The 20470-nt window shown below is 48.4% G+C and overlaps 1 protein-coding gene across 4 annotated transcripts; it reads right to left on the minus strand.

Annotated features, from left to right (window-relative positions):
• Window positions 1-2410: 2410 nt before the first annotated feature.
• Window positions 2411-20340, minus strand: ZSCAN20 (zinc finger and SCAN domain containing 20). 4 transcript variants are annotated; one of them, XM_032388397.1, is made up of 8 exons: window positions 20279-20340; window positions 13697-14223; window positions 9245-9431; window positions 8711-8787; window positions 8344-8428; window positions 6297-6983; window positions 4424-4849; window positions 2411-3848 (listed from the first exon to the last, which is right to left on the minus strand). In XM_032388397.1, exons 2-8 carry the CDS (start codon window positions 14111-14113, stop codon window positions 2593-2595), a joined length of 3135 nt encoding a protein of 1044 aa, XP_032244288.1. In that variant the 5' UTR covers window positions 14114-14223; window positions 20279-20340; the 3' UTR covers window positions 2411-2592. The 4 variants fall into 4 exon arrangements, with proteins under 4 accessions (XP_032244288.1, XP_032244261.1, XP_032244270.1 ...); XM_032388370.1 differs by having other exon boundaries at window positions 4424-4852; XM_032388379.1 differs by having other exon boundaries at window positions 4424-4852; window positions 20283-20329.
• Window positions 20341-20470: the final 130 nt, after the last annotated feature.

A 20470-nucleotide genomic window follows, 5' to 3' on the forward strand; every position in this document is an offset into this window, starting at 1 on the left:
TGTTCCCAGCTCTGGTGACATGCTCAGCCCGTCACCCAAGGCATTATCGCTTTCCTCTGCTGTCCCCAGTGCTGCTTCTGAAACCTCTCAAATCCATCTGTTCCCCTCCAAGGTACCCACTGCTCCAGTCCAGACCCTCACACTTAACTGGAATATTGTAGTAGCGTCCCTACTGCAGCACAGCCAAGCTCCGCTCGGACAGTGCATGTCCACGCCGCCCGCGGCCTGACGCCCGAGCTCCGCTCGGACAGTGCGCGTCCACGCCGCCCGCGGCCTGACGTCCAAGCTCCACTCCGCCATGAATGAGGTCGGGAAGCTGCCCCAGCACCCTGCCATCTCAGCTCTCACCACTGCTCACCTCTCCGCTTACACCCGAACAGTCCTAAGCTGCTCTGGCGCCCGCCCGCACCCTAAGCCATGCTCTCACACCACCATGCCTCGGCCTGGAACTCCCTTCCCCTCAGCTCGCATGGCGCCCCGTGCCTCCTCTTGTTCCTGCAGATCTGCTGGTGCCAACCCAAGGCTCACCCCAACCCCGCCCCTCAGAGACCATGTGAGCCAGGAGAGGTAAACGGGGAAGGAGCTGACAGGCAGTGGCCCCGGGGATGCTGGTTATCGGGGAGCAGAGGAAGGGGTGGAGGACGGCTCTCACTCCGTGGGACTGCAGAGCACGCCACTGACTCCCTTGTGTGTGAGGAGAAACTGACACGCTTCCCGTCACATCCACCATCTGATAGGTACTTCCCAAGCCCATGAAATAACCGGGGCCTGAGGGCCTCGCGGTATCACGGGCAGAGGTGTCAGGACAGGGATTTTCCTTTAAGATCCTCTGGAAACCAAAGTCCGTGGTCAGTATTTTTAAACCCTCCTAAGGAGAAACTCTTGAAGGCCAAAGTATGCACATCAGCAAGCCATCCTGGTGAGCCCTCCCGATTGGTGTGGAAGCACTGGGCAGGCCTGGCACGAGCTGGCTCCGGATAAAATTGTGCCACGCACCTGGGATGCAGGGCAGTGTTCAAAGTCCTCTCAGTAGGGATGCACCAACTCCTCCCGCCTCCCCTCTGCTCAGCTATCGCATGGCCATCAGGAACAAAGCTTCCACCAAGAGGAAAAGGGCCGGGGAGGCAAAAACACAGGCCCGGATTTCTGTAAGGTTTAACATTCAATTCAGCCCAGTCTAACTCGAGGACTGACTCCTTGAGAAAAGGGAAATTCTTAAACCCTATTTCCTTCGTGGAAGTGGTATCCCGTGGGAAGAGGTACAATGTGGCTGAGAGTTCTCCCCAGTCTCGACCCCCTGTATCTCTCACCCATATTGTTGCAAAGAAGGAAATCCACATCAAGTACTTTAATACTAGCTCAGCCTTGCTCCAAGCGTTGTCAATTCGGGTCATTCAGGCCCTTTCATATTTAGGGATTCTCAATTGCTGTACTTGCTAAAAGGAGAATTCATAAAGGAATTTTAGTAGGAAACCTGGGCCACAAAGTGCTTTGGGATCCCCGCGCCTGAGCTGCCAGCGGAAGGGGATTCGGTACAATAGTTAGGAACACCTCAGGCTCCGGAGACAGATCCGGTTCAAGTCCGCCTCTGCCATTTTCAGACATGCCACCCAAGCACTTAGCTTTTCCAAGCCTCAGTTTTCTCCTCTGGGAAATGGGGAGATTAGTACCTTCTTCCCAGGGCTGCCGTGAGGAGTGAGAGGATGTGTACAAAGCGCCTAGCACAGAGCCTGCCAAAGAGCAAATGCTCAATAAATACTGGCTACATTTGCTATTATTAATATTTAGTAATGACATCACTGATGTTCCTCCTCTTTGCTGAGGTCATGGTGGTCTGCTTCAAGCCAGATTCCCAATTATGCCCTCTCTCCCCCATCTCAAAAGTTCTTCTGTATGGACACGCCCCAGCTGAAACCTGCCATTATGAGAATTTGCTGACGTGTGCCAACGGACCGTGTGTACCTGGTGACAGTGTAAAGGCACAGTGAGGTCTGGAATCACTGCTTGGGGCCTTGGATTTACCTCTAATCCCCTACGTTATCAGTCCGGCTCAAACACTGATAAAGTCCTCCCATGACAGCAAATGTAAAGACAGCCTGAAGACTGCATGGGGGATTTTTATAGGAGAAAAACAAATTACACTTAAGAAAAGTGCCTTCAAACCATAAGAGACAAACTGAGGGTTGCTGGAGGGGAGGTGGGGGATGGGGGCTGGGGTAACTGGGTGATGGGCATGAAGGAGGGCACTTGATGGAATGAGCACTGGGTGTTATACGCAACTGATGAATCACTAAATTCCACCCCTGAAACAAACAATACAGTATATGTTAACTAAATTGAATTTAAGTTAAAAATTAAAAATTAAAAAAATTTAAAAATTAAAAATTTTTAAAATTGAAAAAAAGTGCCTTCAAATCTGGATCCTTAGCATTTGTAATTCACTTCCAAATAACCTGGATTATACCAAGATAGCTTCCCTGGGTATACACCAAGCTTAAAAACTGGGTAAGTTTCTAGCATACATCTTACGATCGGAGATTTAAATATACATTTTTCTCTTTTGCTGTTGTGGCGGGGTGGGGGGGGCGTCTCCTATGATGCCTTCCCTCCCGCATGAGTTCTCCGGTGGGCACTGAAGTGGGAGCTATTGTTGAAGTCTTTCCCACACTCCATGCACTTGTAGGGTTTCTCCCCAGTGTGGATTCTCTGGTGAATAATCAGACTAGAGCTCTGGTTAAAACACTTCCCACACTCTCTGCACTTATAAGGCTTCTCTCCCGTGTGAATCCGCTGGTGAGTGATGAGGTTGGAACGATCACGGAAGAACTTCCCACACTCAAGGCATTTGTAGGGCTTCTCTCCCGTGTGCACTCTCTGGTGTGTGACGAGCTTAGAGCGCTCACTGAAGCTCTTCCCACAGTCCACACACTTGTACGGCTTCTCCCCCGTGTGGGTTCGCTGGTGGTTAGCCAGCGTGGAGCTCTTACTGAAGCTTTTCCCACATTCAGCACATTCATATGGTTTCTCTCCCGTATGGATTCTTTGGTGGCTGATGAGGGCAGAGCTCTTAGAGAAGGTTCTTCCACAGTCAGAACACTGGTAAAGCTTTTCCCCTGAGTTGGTGCTGTGTGGGCCAGAATTCAAGTTCTTACTGGCACTCTGAGGTTGTTCAAGAGATGTCTCTTCTGTAGAGCTCCTGCAGTGAGCATTGAAGGATGGGCTTGGGCCCAAGTTTTCCCCAGGCTCACTGCAATGGTCAGGATTGCCTCCCAAGTGGATTCTCTGATGTTTCAGGAGGTTTGAGCTCTGGTTGAAACTTTTCCAACATTCCCCACATTTATAGGGCTTTTCCCCTGTGTGGATTCTCTGGTGGGTGACAAGATTGGAGTGATCACTAAAGCTTTTCCCACATTCAAGGCATTTGTAGGGCTTCTCTCCAGTGTGGATTCTCTGATGGGTAATGAGGTTGGAGCGGTCACTAAAGCTTTTCCCACATTCAAGGCATTTGTAGGGCTTCTCACCTGTGTGGATCCGCTGGTGGGCGATGAAGTGGGAGCTCCGATTGAAGCTCTTCACACATGTATCACACTTGTAGGGTTTCTCTGCCAAGTACAGGCCTTGATGGTCGATAAGTTTTTCTAAGTCCTCTTCAGAAGAACATTCTTCCCACTGCTCCTGGGGGGTGTTTCCCCAGTGCCCTTCACCTTCACCTTCATTTTCACTGTCTTGCCCCCAGTCAGGAGGGTGGCAAACATCCTCTCTAGTACAATTTGATAAAGCTCCAGGCAAATCCTCAAAAATATCCTGCTCCAAAATCTGGTCTTCATCCTTATGCTTCATCTCAAACCCTAAAACAGACAGAAATGCAGTTTTTCTTCATTCATTAGTTAACATCTATTTATGGACCTTGTGTCTTGTGAATTTAACATGAATTTATATCACATATTTTCTGTTCACATCTTGTAATATGACTAACATGAAACTGATCAACTTTTGGTGCATATGTAAATTTCTGACCTGCAAAGCAGAAAGCGGAGCCTAGAACATGGTGACCTCACCAACAGAGTCATGAGGCCCAGGCCACACAGCCAGCTCATCAGTCTCTGGCCAACTCCCCCATCCCTCTACTCAATACTGAACACTTCCTTCTTCTAGCACATTCCAAATAGCCTGTGTCATGGGAAATTGAATAAACTCTGTAATTTCCCAGATAAATCCCAGTAAAATCAAGATCTTGATACTGCTTATCTCATTTGGGGGATTACACAAAGCTAGAGACTGAATTATCTAAGCAAATCACAATGCTTTTCCTATTCATTTCCATTCTCCCTTATAGTTCAGAAACAAACAAGAAATGAGCTGGCCCCCTTGCTCTCCCTGCATGCTTCTGGATTTTGTGGGCATCAAATTACTCCCAGCTTACCGGTGTCTGGGGTATTAGGACGTGGGACTGGAGATTTGATGGCATCTTCATCTGCCATCTCATCCCAGGCCTGCTGGTCATCAGCCTCGGTACTGCTCTGCCCGGACCTAGGGAGAACTGCTGCCTCCCTGAGGGTTCCCATGGCTCTGACGGCCGTCCGCGCCCTCATCAGGGAGTCCAGCTCCTCATAGAAGGGGCACGTCCCTGGTGGGTGGCTGCTCTTGGCTTTCCGGTAGCTTCGAAGGAGGTTTTTGAATCTGTAGCGACACTGCTCCAGGGTCCGCAGGAAGCCCTGTGCACAGAGCCGCTCTGCGATGGCCCGGTACACCTGGCTGTTCTGGTGACAGGTGCGAAGCTTTTCAGAGAAAGGAGACTCACTGAGAATGGTCAGGAAGGCCTTGGTCTCCTCGTAGCCCCAGTGCACACCTGCTGTCAGGAGTGAAGAGTTCAGAACTGTGAGGCATAATGAGACGTGCCTTGGTCATCAGGGTTCAGGGTCCCCTGCCCCACCAAATGCCTAGAACACAGGCCCCTCAGAAATTTTCCTGGCACCCGGGGCCCCAGCAAAGACTATTCCCTTGCTTCTCAGAGGTATGCCACGGCCTCCCACCCCGCCCCCTTCTAAGAGTTTCCATTAATTCTTGAGTCTTAGCTGAAGAGGACTCAGGTGGCCACATTATACCAGGTGACCCCACTCCTCTGGCTTCAATTGACTGGTGTGGGTTAAGCCTCAAGCTGGGATCCAAGAGACTTTCTCTATGTCCATGCCATACACATCCTCTAATATTTTATGAACTTTTCTCTTAACAAACATGGTAACTGAGAATCCCTAGACATAAATGGACTTCAAACAATCTTGCAATAGCATCCACGTGAGGATGCCCTTTCCTTTTGTGGAGGAATGAAAAGGAGGTGGTCTGTTCTCAGGTCCTCTGCAGGTAAATGATGCAGCCCAGGTGGGAAGCATGGTGGAGGGGAAAACCACATAAAACTGGAGGCAGAAGATCTGGGCTCTGATCCTGACTCTGCCCCTACCTCACTGCCTATCTTTAGACAAGACACTTCATCTCTTGGGCTTCCGTGTTTCCACTTGTACAGTGATTGGGTATTTCCCAAATGTCACGTGTTCAACTCTATACCATCATGATTTATGTTACATATTAAATATCTCACTCAGTATCTTTCTTTACCTAAATTTACTGTCTGTGAAATCACCGGTTGATGTGCTCATTACACATTAAAATTAAAAGTTCACTCGTAACACAATAACCATCCCCATACTCTTAGTGACACACTCTGGCAAATACAGCTAACCCTTGAACAACGTGGGTTTGAACTGCACGGATCCACTAATACACAGATTTGGGTTTTTATATACAGTACAGTACTGTAAATGTATTTTCTCTTCCTTATGATTTTAATAACATTTTTTCTCTAGCTTACTTTATTGTAAGAATACAGTATATAATACATATATAAAGTGTTATTTACGGTACTAATAAGGCTTGTGGTCCACAATATGCGCTATTAGTAGTTAAATTTGGGGGGAGTCAAAAGTTATACATATATTTTCGACTGAGCAGAGGATCAGTATCCTAACCCTGCATTGTTCAAGGCTCACCTGATACTGAATTAGCTCTTTAAGCTTCCTTAAGGTTTTAAAAGTTTGCTTTTATAGCTAAAAAAACTCATTTTAGGAAACTGATCATAGGAGGCAAGAGTAGGAGTTTGGGGACAACCAAAGGAACTTAACACCTTACTCCAGTGGCATCAATCTAGACCTGCAATCCAGTCTATGCCCTGAAGTCAGGGAGCAGAGGTTTGGCTGGCAGGAGAGTTGGAATCTGGATCCACGACACCCCCTTGTTCTTACCAATACGACTCTGGAACAGAGTTGGGCCCCCTGGAATCCTGGGCTCCTGGACAGATTCATCAGTGGCCAGGTCATCACCATTACAGTCTTCTGCTGTTTCCTCAGGCCCCCAGCCTCCTTCCTCCTGCTCATCCATCTCTGCATCGCTATCCCCCAGCCTGGGGAGTGCCATGGCCTCTCCTGGGCCATCTGTGGTTCTGATGGCCGTCCGGGCCCTCACCAGGGCCTCCAGCTCCTCATAGAAGGGGCAGGTCCCTGGTGGGTGGCTGCTCTTGGCTTTCCGGTAATTCCGTAAGAGGTTTTTGACCCTGTAGCGACACTGCTCCAGGGTCCGCAGGAAGCCCCGAGCCCTCAGCCGCTCTGCAATGGCCCGGTACACCTGGCGGTTCTGGTGACAAGTCCGGAGCTTTTCAGAGAAAGGAGACTCACTCAAAATTGCCAGAAAAGTCTTGGTCTCCTCGTAGCCCCAGTGCACACCCGAGACCTTCATGTCCTCCGTGTCCCACTGGTATGGTTCCTCCCAGGCCTTTGAGTCTCTCCAGGCCAATGACTGAGCTGGTCTTATTGGCTCATTACCTGGGTTGTAATCTGCACTGCTCCTTTTTCCGGAATTTATAAAGCTTGGACGCCAAAATTCTGGTCCTTGCTCTCGCTGGCAGTTGACACTTGGTTTTGAAACTGGGGGAACTCAAACAAAAGAAAGAAGAGAAATGATTAAGTAGAAATGATACACTGAGCAGAGCATTTGTCCAAAATGCCCCTGAAAGAGATCATTTCCCTGCATGAGGCTAATGAGAAATTCCCACGCCAATTCCCCAAGTTAACTGACCTGTTTGCTTTCTTCACTTGCTTTCTTTGTTGTAGTTATGAGACATAACACAAAGAGTGAGTGTTACTGGTCCACAGATGGACACCTGGCCTAAACTGGCCCAACCAGAATGAATTTAATGGCTGGAGAAAAGGTCTTCCTCTCTCTCACTCATTTGCTGTGTGTGTGTGCTTGTGTGTGTCTCTTGCTAAGAAACTTGTGAGCTCAACTGACATTGGCATCTATCTTTTGATTATGACACATGACACTCCAGTGGGAAGCAGACACTGAGGACGGCAGAGCAGAGAGAAAGAACCTAGGTCCACCATGACACTGCTGAGCCACTTTGCACTGTGGTTGGAGCATGCCTTCCACTGGACTTCCAAAAACGTGAGAAAATACATTTCCTTATTTTTTAAAACACTTAGCAGCTATGTGTAAAGGACTGCTGTCCCAACAGCTCCTAGCCCTAACAAAACAGGAAGCCTTTAATTAAAATAAATATTTGAAGAAAACTATATCAGAAGTAGCTGAGAGCTACAAGAAACTTTAGGCTTACTTGGTTCAGCATTTCCCAAAGTTTGCTGTGAACACTATCTTACCCAGATATCATGGTTTATGTAAAAAAGGAGTTCTGCTGTCAGGAAAGGTGCCAACAAGCTTCCCGTGTCTCCCCTTAGCTCCCCTGAGGAGGCACACCTAGCAGTGTCTTCCACTTTATCCCCTTCTCGTGTCTAACCCCGCACACTGACCCCAGGCTCTGCAGGGAAATGGTTCGTTTTGTTTGGCTCCCTGGAGATGCGCTAGAGACAGGTGCAGGCAGCGTGGGCTTCAAGTGCTTCGAGCCCTGTGATGCTTACTTCTCACTGTGGTTTAGTGCATCAGTCTCATGGGTTCAGCTCACTGGAGTCTGCCCCTGAGAGATGGACCCTGTTTGCTGCAGAAAGGACTGGGTTTCTGAGACAGCCTAGGACCGCCGTGGTCAATGTACTGAGGAAATGAGCCCCAAGAGGGCAGGCTCTTGGAAGCCAACCGCCAGCCTCTCTATGCAGGCAGACCCCACGCCCCCCACTCCATCCCTGCCACCAGTGCTGGCCACAGAGAGCATGTCTTCTTCCTGTGTCTCAAGTGCCAGACTTCCTAGAGCCACAAGTCTTAAGGGAGCGACGAGACAATCTTCGGGAACTGAGTGTACCAGAAACCAGACAAGATCTTCCTGAGAGGGAACTATTTCCTTACCTAGGGGCACACCGTTCCCACACCCGTCTCCTGGGGGGTCCTTGCAGAACTCCTTCTCGGCGTGTTTGCCAGGGCCCAGGGCTTCCTGTGAGATGTACAAGACAAGGACGGCAATTGAAAACAGCCTGGGAACCCTAGCAGGCCCCAGGAAAGGTCACGGACACAGGGAGACCATGTGTGAGACCAGCATCGTAAGGAGCAGCATGACTGAGGAGAGGCCCAGCAGACCGGGGGCCGGGGGGCAGCGGCTAACGCCCTCCAACACATGCCCTTCTGCTGAGGGCAGGCCACAGAGAGAGGGGAGGGACACAGGGGCACAGGCCCAGGAGAAGTCAGGACAGGAAAGAAAGGACAAACAGCAGCTTACCTGGGACTCGGCTGTCACCTCCCAATCTCCAACACTCCCCATCTTCGGGAGAGTAGGGACTCGGGGAGTGAGGACAGCTGAGGAGAAGAAAAAGTCTCTGAAACCCAAGCTCTGGTTCCCAAAAACCATCCCCTCCCAGGTCCAGGTTTCCAAGGGCCACGCTTGCCTCAAGCTGAGACTGCCTGGCTAGCCAGGGCAGATTTCCCCCTTTTACTTCCCTTCTGGAGTGTCTGGTTCCGAAGCAGGCCTGAGAGAGGGCCGTGTGTAAGATGCCAGCTCAAACTCCTATGATCGCCACCTGGCCCCAAGCCGACCTGAACATGCTGCGTGACTCAGCTCAATGGGGCGTGCCAGCATCGCTCGGAGCTTCCTCTTCTTGCACGATGCTCACCTGCCTTACCTCGCAGCGTGGCCATCAGACACTATTCTACCCCTTGTCTTGAATTCCTCACATCCCTCCTCCCCGTGCACCCTTCCTTACCCACTCTAACCGTCTCCTCTCTTCCCTCCTTTTCCCTGATCCTTGGTACTCACCACTCTCTTTCAAGGGCTGTGGCACCATCTTGGTGTCTAGATGCTTGGAAAGGTCAGGGCATGAATTCTTCACCCACTGCTTCTGGCACTGTGCCTCGGGCCAGTGATTCGTTGGCTGCAGCTGACAACGCTGAGATTCTTGCATTGCCTTTAAGGACCTGGTCTCTTCTGCACACAAGTCCAGTTCCTACACACAGACAGTCAAAATTCCCAATCATCAGTTCAATAAGACCAATTTTGCTAGGGCAGGGAATTCTCTTTTGAGTACAGCTGTGGTCCAGAAGTTCACAGGCCCATTTTAAGATCCAAAGATGACTCAAAGTATGACAACAAAGCCATGAGACCGACGTGAGTAAAGAGACCAGCATTGATACCACCAAATGGCTACTGTTTTGTTCAACAAAGGGAGGCTAAGCAAGTGTCTCAATGAGGCTGCTACTGTTCCAGACATTTTTGAATCATAAAGAGATAAATCATGTAACATGATTTTATGACATTAAAACATAATCTCTAGACATCACAAACAGGTGGTTTCATTTTTAAGGTATCAAAAAAAGATAAAAGTTAACCAGGTATCTGTCAAAAGATAAAAACAGATATAACAATAACTTTAAATATAATTGCTCTAAATATTCCTGCTGCGAGGCAAGGAAAATTCAAAAATAAATATAAGAGAAAGGAGAGGCAAACAACCACAGATGGAATTTTAAAATGGAATAAAAGTACGTGCTGTTTGAGAGAGGTCCATCTACTCTTAAAACAGAAGGAGAAGCAGGGAGGAGGCACTGTAATTCAAAAGGAAAACAGAAGTGGTAATTTCGACTTCAATGCAGAAGTTCAGGCAGAAAAGCCCTCAGAGACAGAGAGCACATATATAAAATAAGAAGGAATAATCAATTAAGAGAGGACAGTACCCAACTCAGCATTATCAGTCATAAAGCTCATTTCTTATCCGTCTGTTGGTTCCAAATTCAGAGATGGAGGTGGAGATGTTATTCCCCCCCCTAAAACCCCAACAATGTAACAACCTCATTGCCTTACAGAAACTTTAAAAAATGTGTTTCAATGTTTTCCGTAGGTATTTTCAATACTCAGGTGGTTTCAAAAATAGAAACTATGAAGGTCTAGTTAGTGAAAACAGCCCATCCCATCTGCCCAGTGTCTTCCTTCTCCCCACTCCTCCCCACAGGAAACCACTGTTCTGCATCTTTTCAGTTTCTGTATATATAAGCATCTATGAATACAGACTCTTACTTCTTCCCTATTTTTATATAAAACATAGCAATTATATACATTGCTCTGAACCTTATTTTTTGATTCAAAATAATAACATCCACCTTCATCGACTTATTGAGTTTGTGAAACCTATAACTCCAAAAATCTTTTGGCTGATCTGAAAACTCCAATCTTCTCCCCAAAACGGGGATGTTTATCCTTAAGATATATAGGAATGGGCCATAAGCATAAAAAGCCATTCCAGATGAGGCCATCCACCAATGTCCTCTGTGGTTCACAGGGAGAAAACATCTGCTTACAACCTTCTTCCATGGTTGTTTAAGGAAAAAACAAATCAACCTCTCTTTGTTATAGCTATAATCTTACCATCCGCAGAGAAATTGTGTGACTAGACTCCATAACAATCCTCCCTCCCAGCCCGAGCTCCTCCAACTACTGCCACACCTAAGCAAAGATTCTGATTCCACGGATGGCAACTGTAGACACAGAAAGGAGATTCAACAAGGAGAAGGAAAGAATCAACAGAATACTAGTTGGGGTATGGATGAATAAAGAATCCACCAAAAATGCCTGTGCACCACACAAAAGCCTACACATGGATGTTTACACAAAAGCCTACACATGGATGTTTATAGCAGTTTTACTCCTAATTGCCAAAACGTGGAAGCACCCAAGATGTCCTTCAGTAGGTGAATAAACTGCAGTACATCCAGATGATGGAATATTACTGTGCTAAAAAGAAATGAGTTATCAGGCCATGAAGACACATGGAGGAACTTTAAATGCATTACTCAGTGAAAGAGCCAATCTGAAAAGGCCACGTACATCCTGCATGATTCCAACTAGGTGACACCTTGGAAGAGGCAAAACTATGAAGACAGTAAAAAGATCAGTGGTTGCTAGGGGTTTGGGGAAGGGAAGGATAAATATGCAGAGCACAGAGGATTTTTAGGGCAGTGAAACTACCTTGTATGATACTATAATGGTGGATACATGTTGTTATACATTTGTCAAAATCCACACAATGTACAACCCCAAGAGTGACATCCAATGTAAACTAGGGACTTTGGGTGATAATGACGTGTCCATGTAAGTTTACCGATCATGACAGGTGGGGAATGATGTGCATGTGGGCTGGGGGGGACAGGGGGCATATGAGAAATCTGGGCACTTTCTGCTCAGTTTGGCTGTGAACCTAAAACTGCTCTAAGAAATGAAGTCTATTTTTTTTTACATGCCTATGCACCTGATGGGGAGAGAGGTTCTGGAAGAGGTGACGACAGAATCAACAAGCCAAAACCCACCCAATAGCAGAGCCGAAAGATCTCTTTAAGGAAAATATCTTGGACATTTAGCCCAGCAGCACCGCCTTTTCCAGGCAGTTCTCTCTGAGGAACCTAGTTAGCTGGTTAAGTCTTGGAAAATTTTCACTTGCAGAAAATGTAACTGAGTCAGGTATCCTGCAATGTAATCACAAGCTGTAACATCTGTGGGGGCAGGGAGCTCCTCTGCTACTTATCCATTTGCTTGGCCATGTGTGAGCACTCAAGAGCAGGAAGAAAGTTAAAAAATAAAAATAAAAGTCACAGAAGATAATACATCATAGAGAACGTTCCATTCCCTTACTTTTTTTTTTTTTTTCCAATTTTAGAAGCAGTTCAACCTCACCTCAGCTCATAGGGGTATAATTTGAGAACTCTTGGTCTAATCCAACCCTCTCATTTTACAGATGAAGAGTCATAAAGACCCTGATTTAAATTGATTCTCATCTCTGAGTCTCAAGGTCTTCATCTTCCAGCTCTGAAGTCCTAAGACTTCCATTTGTTTTTTCACTGCTACTTAAGATGAATAGCTGGTTTCTTTACAAGAAATAATATGGGAGGGTGGGCTGGCATATTCAAATAAGGTACACTCTCTCATACTTAGTTCTGTAACTTCAAATAGGACACTTGCCGTGTCTTCAGTTTGTAAAGGAATCCAAAAAGCCAACCCACAGACCACAAACCTTTCTTCCCCTGATCTCACATCTGTCCAGAGCTTTACCTTTTACAGAAAACCCCTGCCATTTGCAAGGGATGTTCTCAAACCTATAATTTCCCCCCAACAAAATGTGATTAACTGTAACATCAAAAAACTACTGACCACATAACAAGGGGAAGCAACAGGGTTATGCTGAGGTGAAGGTTCTGGGCGGCTGGCTCAGCCCAGAGCCAGCTCAAGGACTTTGCTCTACATATGCCAGCCCCAAAAGCAGGATTCAAAAAAAAAATGGTGCCACAGAAAAATTATCAATGACATCATGGGCCTTCAGTCTCTTGCAAACTGTTGAAACTGTGAATGTTAAATCCACGATGCCTTCACTTCCCTTATCTTGGCTCTACCACTTACTTATATAAATCTAGACAAGTTCCTTACCTCTTTGAGCCTCTACTCACACAGCTGAAAAATGGTGGCAGAACAGCACCTACCTTCTTGGGCTGCTGTGTTGATGAGATGAGCAATACATATAGAAAGCTGAGAATGGTATCTGACACACAGTGAGTGTTCAGGAAATGTCAGTTACTAACCCATTTGAGCCTCATACCTCAGAGGTATTTTAGTTCCCACGGTCTGGCAGATGAGGCATCTGTCGTGTCGTAGAAAGAACATCGAACTTGGAACCTGAGGATCTACGTTTAGGCTCTGGTTCTTACTGAGCTCTGCAAGCCACCTGAGTTTGGGGGCCTTAGTTTAATCTACACAATGAGGATGATGATGCTACGTCTGTCCACCCAGATTTCTGCTATAAGCACCCAAAGATTTCATCACATGTGAATCATAATACAAATCATGCACACTGTGAATACAGTCCCAGGAGGCAATCTGGGCAGTGGTTCTGAACGTGGCCTTCAGCATCAGGCTGCCTGAACATGCTCTGTTGTCTGGGGCTGTGTGACCTCAAGCCGACCACCTAGCTGTCCTCTGCCTCAGTTTCCTCATCGGTAAAATCAGGGTAACAGTACTGATCTCATTAAACCTTTGACAGGATTAGATGAGTTAATACATGGAAAGCACTGAGAACAGTATCAGGTTTACAGCAGTGCTCAGTAAATGTCAGCCGGTCAATAACAACAACAATCACGATTATTACCGCCACGGTTTCGGCAATTATTAAGCTAGTCACAGCCCCGCCGCCTTGCCTGACCCGCTCCTTGGGGGACAGACTGTTTGCCTCACCCTCTGGCCTGCAGCCCGGACTTCTCGGTGCCAATCCTCCACCAGGGCCACTGCCTCCTCGCCACTCTCAGGGTGGCGCGCCTGCACCCAGGCCTGGACCTCCCTGGGTAAGATAGTCAGGAACTGCTCCAGCACCAGCAGCTCCAGGATCTGCTCCTTGAGGCGGATCTCCGGCCGCAGCCAGCGACAGCAGAGCGCCCAGAGCTGGCTGAAGGCTTCATGCGGTCCCGCCGCATCCCTGTACCGGAACTGCCTGAAGCGCTGGCGGGAGGCCTCGGGGCCAGGGACGGGGTCACGGTTCTCCTCCCGGAGTTTGGATTCTGATCTCCACGAGTCCCCCTCCAATTTCACAATCAGGAGTTCTTCAGGCTCCGGTCGGGGAGAGGCCTGGGTCTGGGGTTCTAGGGCCACGGCCATGGTTGGTCCTGGATACCTCGCTTCAGCTGGACTGTTCTTGTTTAACGTCTTCCTGCATCTAAGGCGTGTCCTTCAAGGGGCTCCTAGGAGAGGCAACGCTCCCCAAGGCTCTGAAGGCAGAGAAACAAGGGACAGTGTAAGAGGACCCCCGTACCTTCCACTGCCTTTGCCTGGGGCAGGGGTGCTAAGAGAGGAATATGCATAAGCGGGCACCCAAGCCAGCAGGCAGCATGCCTTGGAGGACAGCACAGTACGAAGTCCTCTGGGATGTGCCAGAACACTGTATTCTGGCATCAAGGCCTTCATCATTAAGCATGCCTGCCTTCCTCTACGCATGCCCAAAGTCTGACCTTTCCTCAAGCTGGGTTCCAAATGTCACCCCCTCCATAAGGCCTTGTTTCCCAGGCCTCAACTTTCCCCTAAGGGTGCTCTCCTCACAAAATCCTTTCACTCCATACCCCCTCTTGGTCAACCCATCCATTTGGCATTTTTCACCATCTCAAAACTGATGACTTCCAAAACTCCCACCAGGACCTGCCACCAGATCTCCAGACCCCAAATCCAACCATCTACAGGACATTTCCACTTGACTGTCTACTAGGCACCTCAAACTCAGTGGGCCACAAACTAAATTCATCTTTTTCTCCCACAAACCTGTCCTTCTGGAGCTCTCCACCCTGCCAAGGCACCACCTTCTTTTTTTTCTTTTAAGATTTTCTTTGTTTATTTGAGAGAGAGAGAGAACACACAAGCAGGGGGGAAGGGGAGAGAGAGGAGGAGAAGCAGGCTCCCCACTGAGCAGGGAACCCAATGAGGGGCTCGATCCCAGGACCCTAGGATCATGACCTGGACCAAAGACAGACACCCAACCGACTGAGCCACCCAGGCGCCCCAAGGCACCACCTTCTATCAAGTTACCCACACCAGAAACCTGGTCATCATCTCTCTCCAACATCCCCCACATCCAATTCATCACCAAGCTGTGCCCTCCTGGCCTTCTAGGAATCTACACCCCCAATGCCACCACTTCGAGCCAGTGAGTAGCCATGCTTTTCACTGCATCAGCCTTCTAACTCATGTCCCTGCCTGCTCTCCCCTCACCCCAACCTGGGGTTCTTCACACAACAACCAGACTAGCTCCAAGTCTGACCAGGTCACTTCCTGCTAAACACCCTCGGGTGACCTCCCACATCCCTCAGGATCAAGTGCGAACCTTGCCCACGTCCCCACCTCATCTCTTTGCCACACTCCCGCTGGTCAGGGCGTTCCAGCCGCACACCCTCTGAACCCTCCCACGGGCTGCCGGCAGTCTCCTTTGGGAAGTGTTCTCCCTTTCTTCACCTAGCTAGGTCTCAGCTTCAATTATACTTTTTCCGAGAGGCCCTCCCTGTGCCCTGAAACAAGATTCAGTCCTTCCTGTGCCACCAGCTTCTATGCCACCTACATTTGCTCCGTTGTTCTCGTACCCACGAGATCATAAGCTTCCTAGCACAGTGCTCAGCACACGCAGGAAGCGCTCAATAAACAGACAATGGTCAGCTCATGATGGTGACGTGTCATGAAGCAAGGGTTATAATTAATCCCCTGCTGCACATACTAGATTTTTTTTTTTAATGACCTTCTTGCTCATGCCAGAAGGAATTCTCTTCTCTTTATTTCCATCAATGTCACACAGGCCACATTCTATGTTGTGTTACAGGGGTGTGTGTATGTGTGGCCCCAGATGGATGACAGCCAGAGGGCAGGACTATAGTTTGCCCCTTCCCTCCCCCACCCCCGAAATAAGCATGGCACACGATGCACAGGAGGCTCTCAGTAAATGCTTGCGGAGTGGACATCTGGGGTTGCTTCTTTTACACAATGAAGACTGACGACACTCATGCTGGCTTATCTGGAAAAATGAGCTCTTTGTGTCATTCCCAACAAATCCAGATGACATAAAAAACACCCATTCAAAGGAGGCTATTGGCTACCCCCAAGTGGGAATGACACAGCTGAACTGAGAAGGGAGGGGGTTAGTATTTAGATTTTAGGCCATCTGACTGGACTGCCCAGAAACAAGGCAAGGGCGATGCAAAATAAAGCCTCATCGTGAAGACCTCCACATACACAAGGAGGCTAGGAACAAAACTCATGAGCACCTGGCAACCTCCTCTTTGTCCTTCAGCTACCAGGTCATGCCCTTGTCATGCCCTGCCCCCATCCCTGCTCTCCCAGAATCACCGCCCCACGCCCATGTTCCCAAAGCAGTTGGCACATGCCTCTAATATAGGTGTCCTTCTACACCATTGTAGTTCTCTGTTCTGACCTCTGACAGCCCCACTGCATTGTATTATTAGGGCCAGGACTCTATTTTACCCATTTCTGTATCCACAGTGCCTAATAAATAGCAGGGCCATTGGCAGTTTTGTTGCCTTTTATGAAAATGGTAAATCTGGTACATCAAAAGCCTACTGGGCTACAGAAGGTCCATCATTTATACTAAGCTAAAGAATTAACTCTTCATGAAATTTCTTTTTTAACCACAGCCTTAATCATGCACTAGCCCAAAACCATCTGTGGCGCTCTCTTGCACAAGTCATTCACCACCAGTCATTTACAGAGTCCTACTGTGCACCCATACCGTACTGGTAGCTGGAGAGCCACCAGTAACTGGGACAGACGGTCTCTACCTTCATGAAAGTTACACTCTCATGAGAGAGACAGTCAATAAGCAAGCAAAGAAGTCTGTGCTCCTGCACCGAGAGAACATTACAACAAAATAGGCAATTAGTAGTTTTGCCAGGCCCAAAGCCCAGGGTCTCAGGTAATAGGTATTTTCTTCTGGGAAGACTTGAAAGTCCCAAAGGTTAGTTTCAAATAAAAATCTGAAAGCTTTTTCTGCTACTCTCTTAGACAGGTAATGAATAGTGGCCTATCCACAGAGGGAGGTCAATAAAGTCAGCAAATAGCAGGGTGACTTTACACAGAGCTGACGGAAAAAAACAGACAAGGGCATTCAACAGTCCTAAGATGACCAGGAGTATCCGGGCCACTCGAGGATCAGCAATCTCAAAGAGTACCCATCTACTGAGTGCCCATGAGGCGCCAGCCTGCTGCTAAATGTTCCACCTTCATAATCTCACTGAATCCTCCGGGCAAGCAAGCGAGGTGTGATTGGTGTGGAGCTGTACTACACTGATCTGTAACTTACACGTGTGAAACTGCACGCGAACACCGGAAGGAGAAAGAAAGCACGTAATTTAAACGGTGCAGTCAGTTCCATTCACTAGGTGTCTGTTCCAGAATGAGCATGACTTTCCTGGTCCCCAGGGTGGTCTGAGTTCCCTCAAGCCTTCCTTTCCAGGGTGTGAGCAAAGTATGTTTCATACGGCCGGTCCCGAAACACAGGCCAACTCTTCCATCTGACATTCAAACAAGGAAACCCAGCTGCGCTGGTTAGCTTATTGAAAGACAGTGTGTTGGTTTCTAAATGGCTCCTCGCCAAAGGATTTTCTAGCTGACTGTGATTTCTGGCTAAATGTGATTTCCACCTTCTGTGCTGACTTTAGAATATAATTATCCTGTAACATATGAGTCCACATCCTCAATTTACATATAGGGAACTGAGCTTCTATGAAAAGACTCACTTAAAGTCACACAACTAGCAAGCAGCAGAGTTGGGACTCAGCCAAGATTCATTCTTTCACTCGTTTTTCTTAACTGCACCCTACAGCTTCCCCTAGGTGTGCCCATCATCCAAACTCCTGACAAGATGGTATGAGAGTGGAAAGAACATTAAGGCAGGAGGGAGCAAATCAGGGTTCCAGTTCCACTCATGCCATTATCAGCTGTGTGACTTTGGACAGGTCATGTGGCCTCTGCAGCTTACAGCTTGACCCTACTCAGCGCTTGCCCCAGATTCCCCAATTAGTATGATGGGAGCAGAGCAAAGGGACAGGAAGACTAGAATCAGTGGCTACACATTTAAATGGCTACAGGGGCCAGGGAATGTAAATGGGTACATGAGTGGAATGGGGGCTGTGATTAACTATGGAGCACTAGAGAGAACACTGGCCCAGTTCCCAGGCCTTCTATTTTTTCCAAGAGAAGCTAACTCTGGATTTTTAAATATTGGCAACCAACTCAAAATTGTTTCAAACACCAGGACTAAATAGAGGACGATGACAGGCTTCTTTCAGCATGGGCTGTCATCACTTTACCATCTTTCAGCTAAATGATCTCAAAGGTCTCTTCCAATATCCCAGAAGACCTAGAAAGGGTACAGATTCTCCCTAAGCAATGAGGGATCGGTGTTGACTGGGTCAGGATCCCTTTACAAACACAGGGAAGCTGAGGGGTATCCTGGCTCCTGGGGTATTAAGTGTGGATGTGGACACAAGGAGCCCACCCACTGAACAGTGAGTTGGTAAGAGATCTGCCCCAATCCCATGGCAAAAGCCAAGACTGGTCTGTGACTTCCAAAGAAGAAACTAGGAGTCCCCAAAGGCTGTCAAGCTTACTGGGCTGATGGTCCAGGCTACTGCTTAAAGTAACTTGACCTCACATTTAATGGGATTAAACCAGGGAGAGCAAATGGGCTTCACATAAAGCACCAACTTCAGTCAATTGCACTAAGGACTCTGAAACCCGTGTCAATATGTGTTGTCACCAATTAGCTAAAACCACCAGACACAGGAAGGAGAAGTGGCAGCACACATTCTATGTATTTGCCACCCCTGGCTTAAACTCCCATAGGTAATGAATCAGCACCCAGCAAAGACAGCCCTGACAGGCAGGAGAAGACTAAAAGCTCATGCCCCTAGAAATCCACCGGAAGTAGCAGCCTTCAAGAGTGGTATAGCAAAGCTCACCCTAGATTGTCATTATTCACACATGCATCAAGTATTCAAGTGTTTACTGATTTACTTGATTTACATCAAGTATTATTTACAACCCTGGGCTGGACAATAAGGAAATGGAGGTGACTAGGAAACTGTCCCTGTCCTGGAGATGCTTATGGTCAAGTGGAGGAGACCCAAAAAAAAAAAAAAAAAAAAAAGTCACAGATAATTATGATCAAATGTGGTAAATGCAGTAAAAGAGGTCTGTGGGAACTGGGGTTGGGGGGTGACTCAATCTGCTTAAGGGAACTGAACAAAGTAACATTCGAGTTGGTTCTTGGAAGAATGGTTCTCTTGGCAGACAATGGGGCGAGAAAGTGTACTCTAAGCTGAGAGAACAGCATACATAACAGTGGAAAACTAAACAGCCTCCCCAAGAGATGGGGAAAACCAAACAGTCCTGGAGCATGGGGTGCACAGGATTAGACTGCAGAGAGTTTATGAAGAGTCTTGACCATCAGGCTAAGGTGTCTGGACTTAATTCTACAGGCGACGGGAGCCAAGGTTTTTAAGCAGAGGGCACAGTCAGATTTGTGGGTTAAATAGATGACGCTAGCTACAATGTGTCTGTCCAGGCTGGGGAGGTGAATAGGTGGGAGGCTTCAGCAAAAACCCCGACCAGAAAGGGGCTGGCTGATTCAGGACACATTAAGGAAACAGAGGGATCTGAAGATCCTGGATGTGGAAGAATGCAAGAGGAATCAGAGGGTGCCTGGCTAAAGTGGACGACGGTGCCATTCACTTCCATCAGGCAGAAGGAAAGGGGACACTGGTTTGGGGCCGAACACAATAGCCAGTCCCACCTACTGGGTTCCAGAGGTCACAACCATTAGGGGAAGTGTAAGGGGGTATCAATCTGCTATGTTTGTCGAGGCGGTCAGGTAGAGGCTGGAACACTATTTTTAAGGTCGGGCTTCAAGCTCAGGCCCTTTTCTCTTCACTTCTTGCCAGGGCCCGAGAACCCTCTATCCTCCCATCTGTGGTCTCCAGACCCTTCTAGGACTCTCCCGCCTCCAGAACTTCTCTCGGTCTCCTCACCTACAGACCTTTCTACGACCCTCCTCACTCCCAGGGTGTGCTATCTCCCCGTTCATCCCCGACCCCTCTATGACCCTTCCCATCTCCGGACGCTTCATCCTCTGGCCGCCCTCACCCCCACCCCCACAGAAAAGCTTCTTTCTCCCCTCTCACCTTCCCTGCCCTCCCTGGGACACCACCACCTCCTAAGCCTCCAGCCCAGAGCCTGAGTCTCAGCTGCCCCCGCCCCGCCACCCGGACTCACCCACCGAGACACCCACTTCACCAACAGGGCGGAAGTGCTCCGGGGTTCGCGCAGGGAATGCTGGGACGCGGAGTCCGCACCGCGCCACCCCGGGAATGGAGCCTCTGAGACTACAACTCCCAGAAGGAACCGCGCGAGCGCTGGTGGGCGGCCCCCTCCGTTTGCTGCCCGTCAGATGTCGTCAGCCAATAG

Source organism: Phoca vitulina, unplaced genomic scaffold (genome assembly GCF_004348235.1).
Source record: "Phoca vitulina isolate PV1807 unplaced genomic scaffold, GSC_HSeal_1.0 scaffold2, whole genome shotgun sequence".
NCBI classification, from domain to species: Eukaryota; Metazoa; Chordata; class Mammalia; order Carnivora; family Phocidae; genus Phoca; species Phoca vitulina.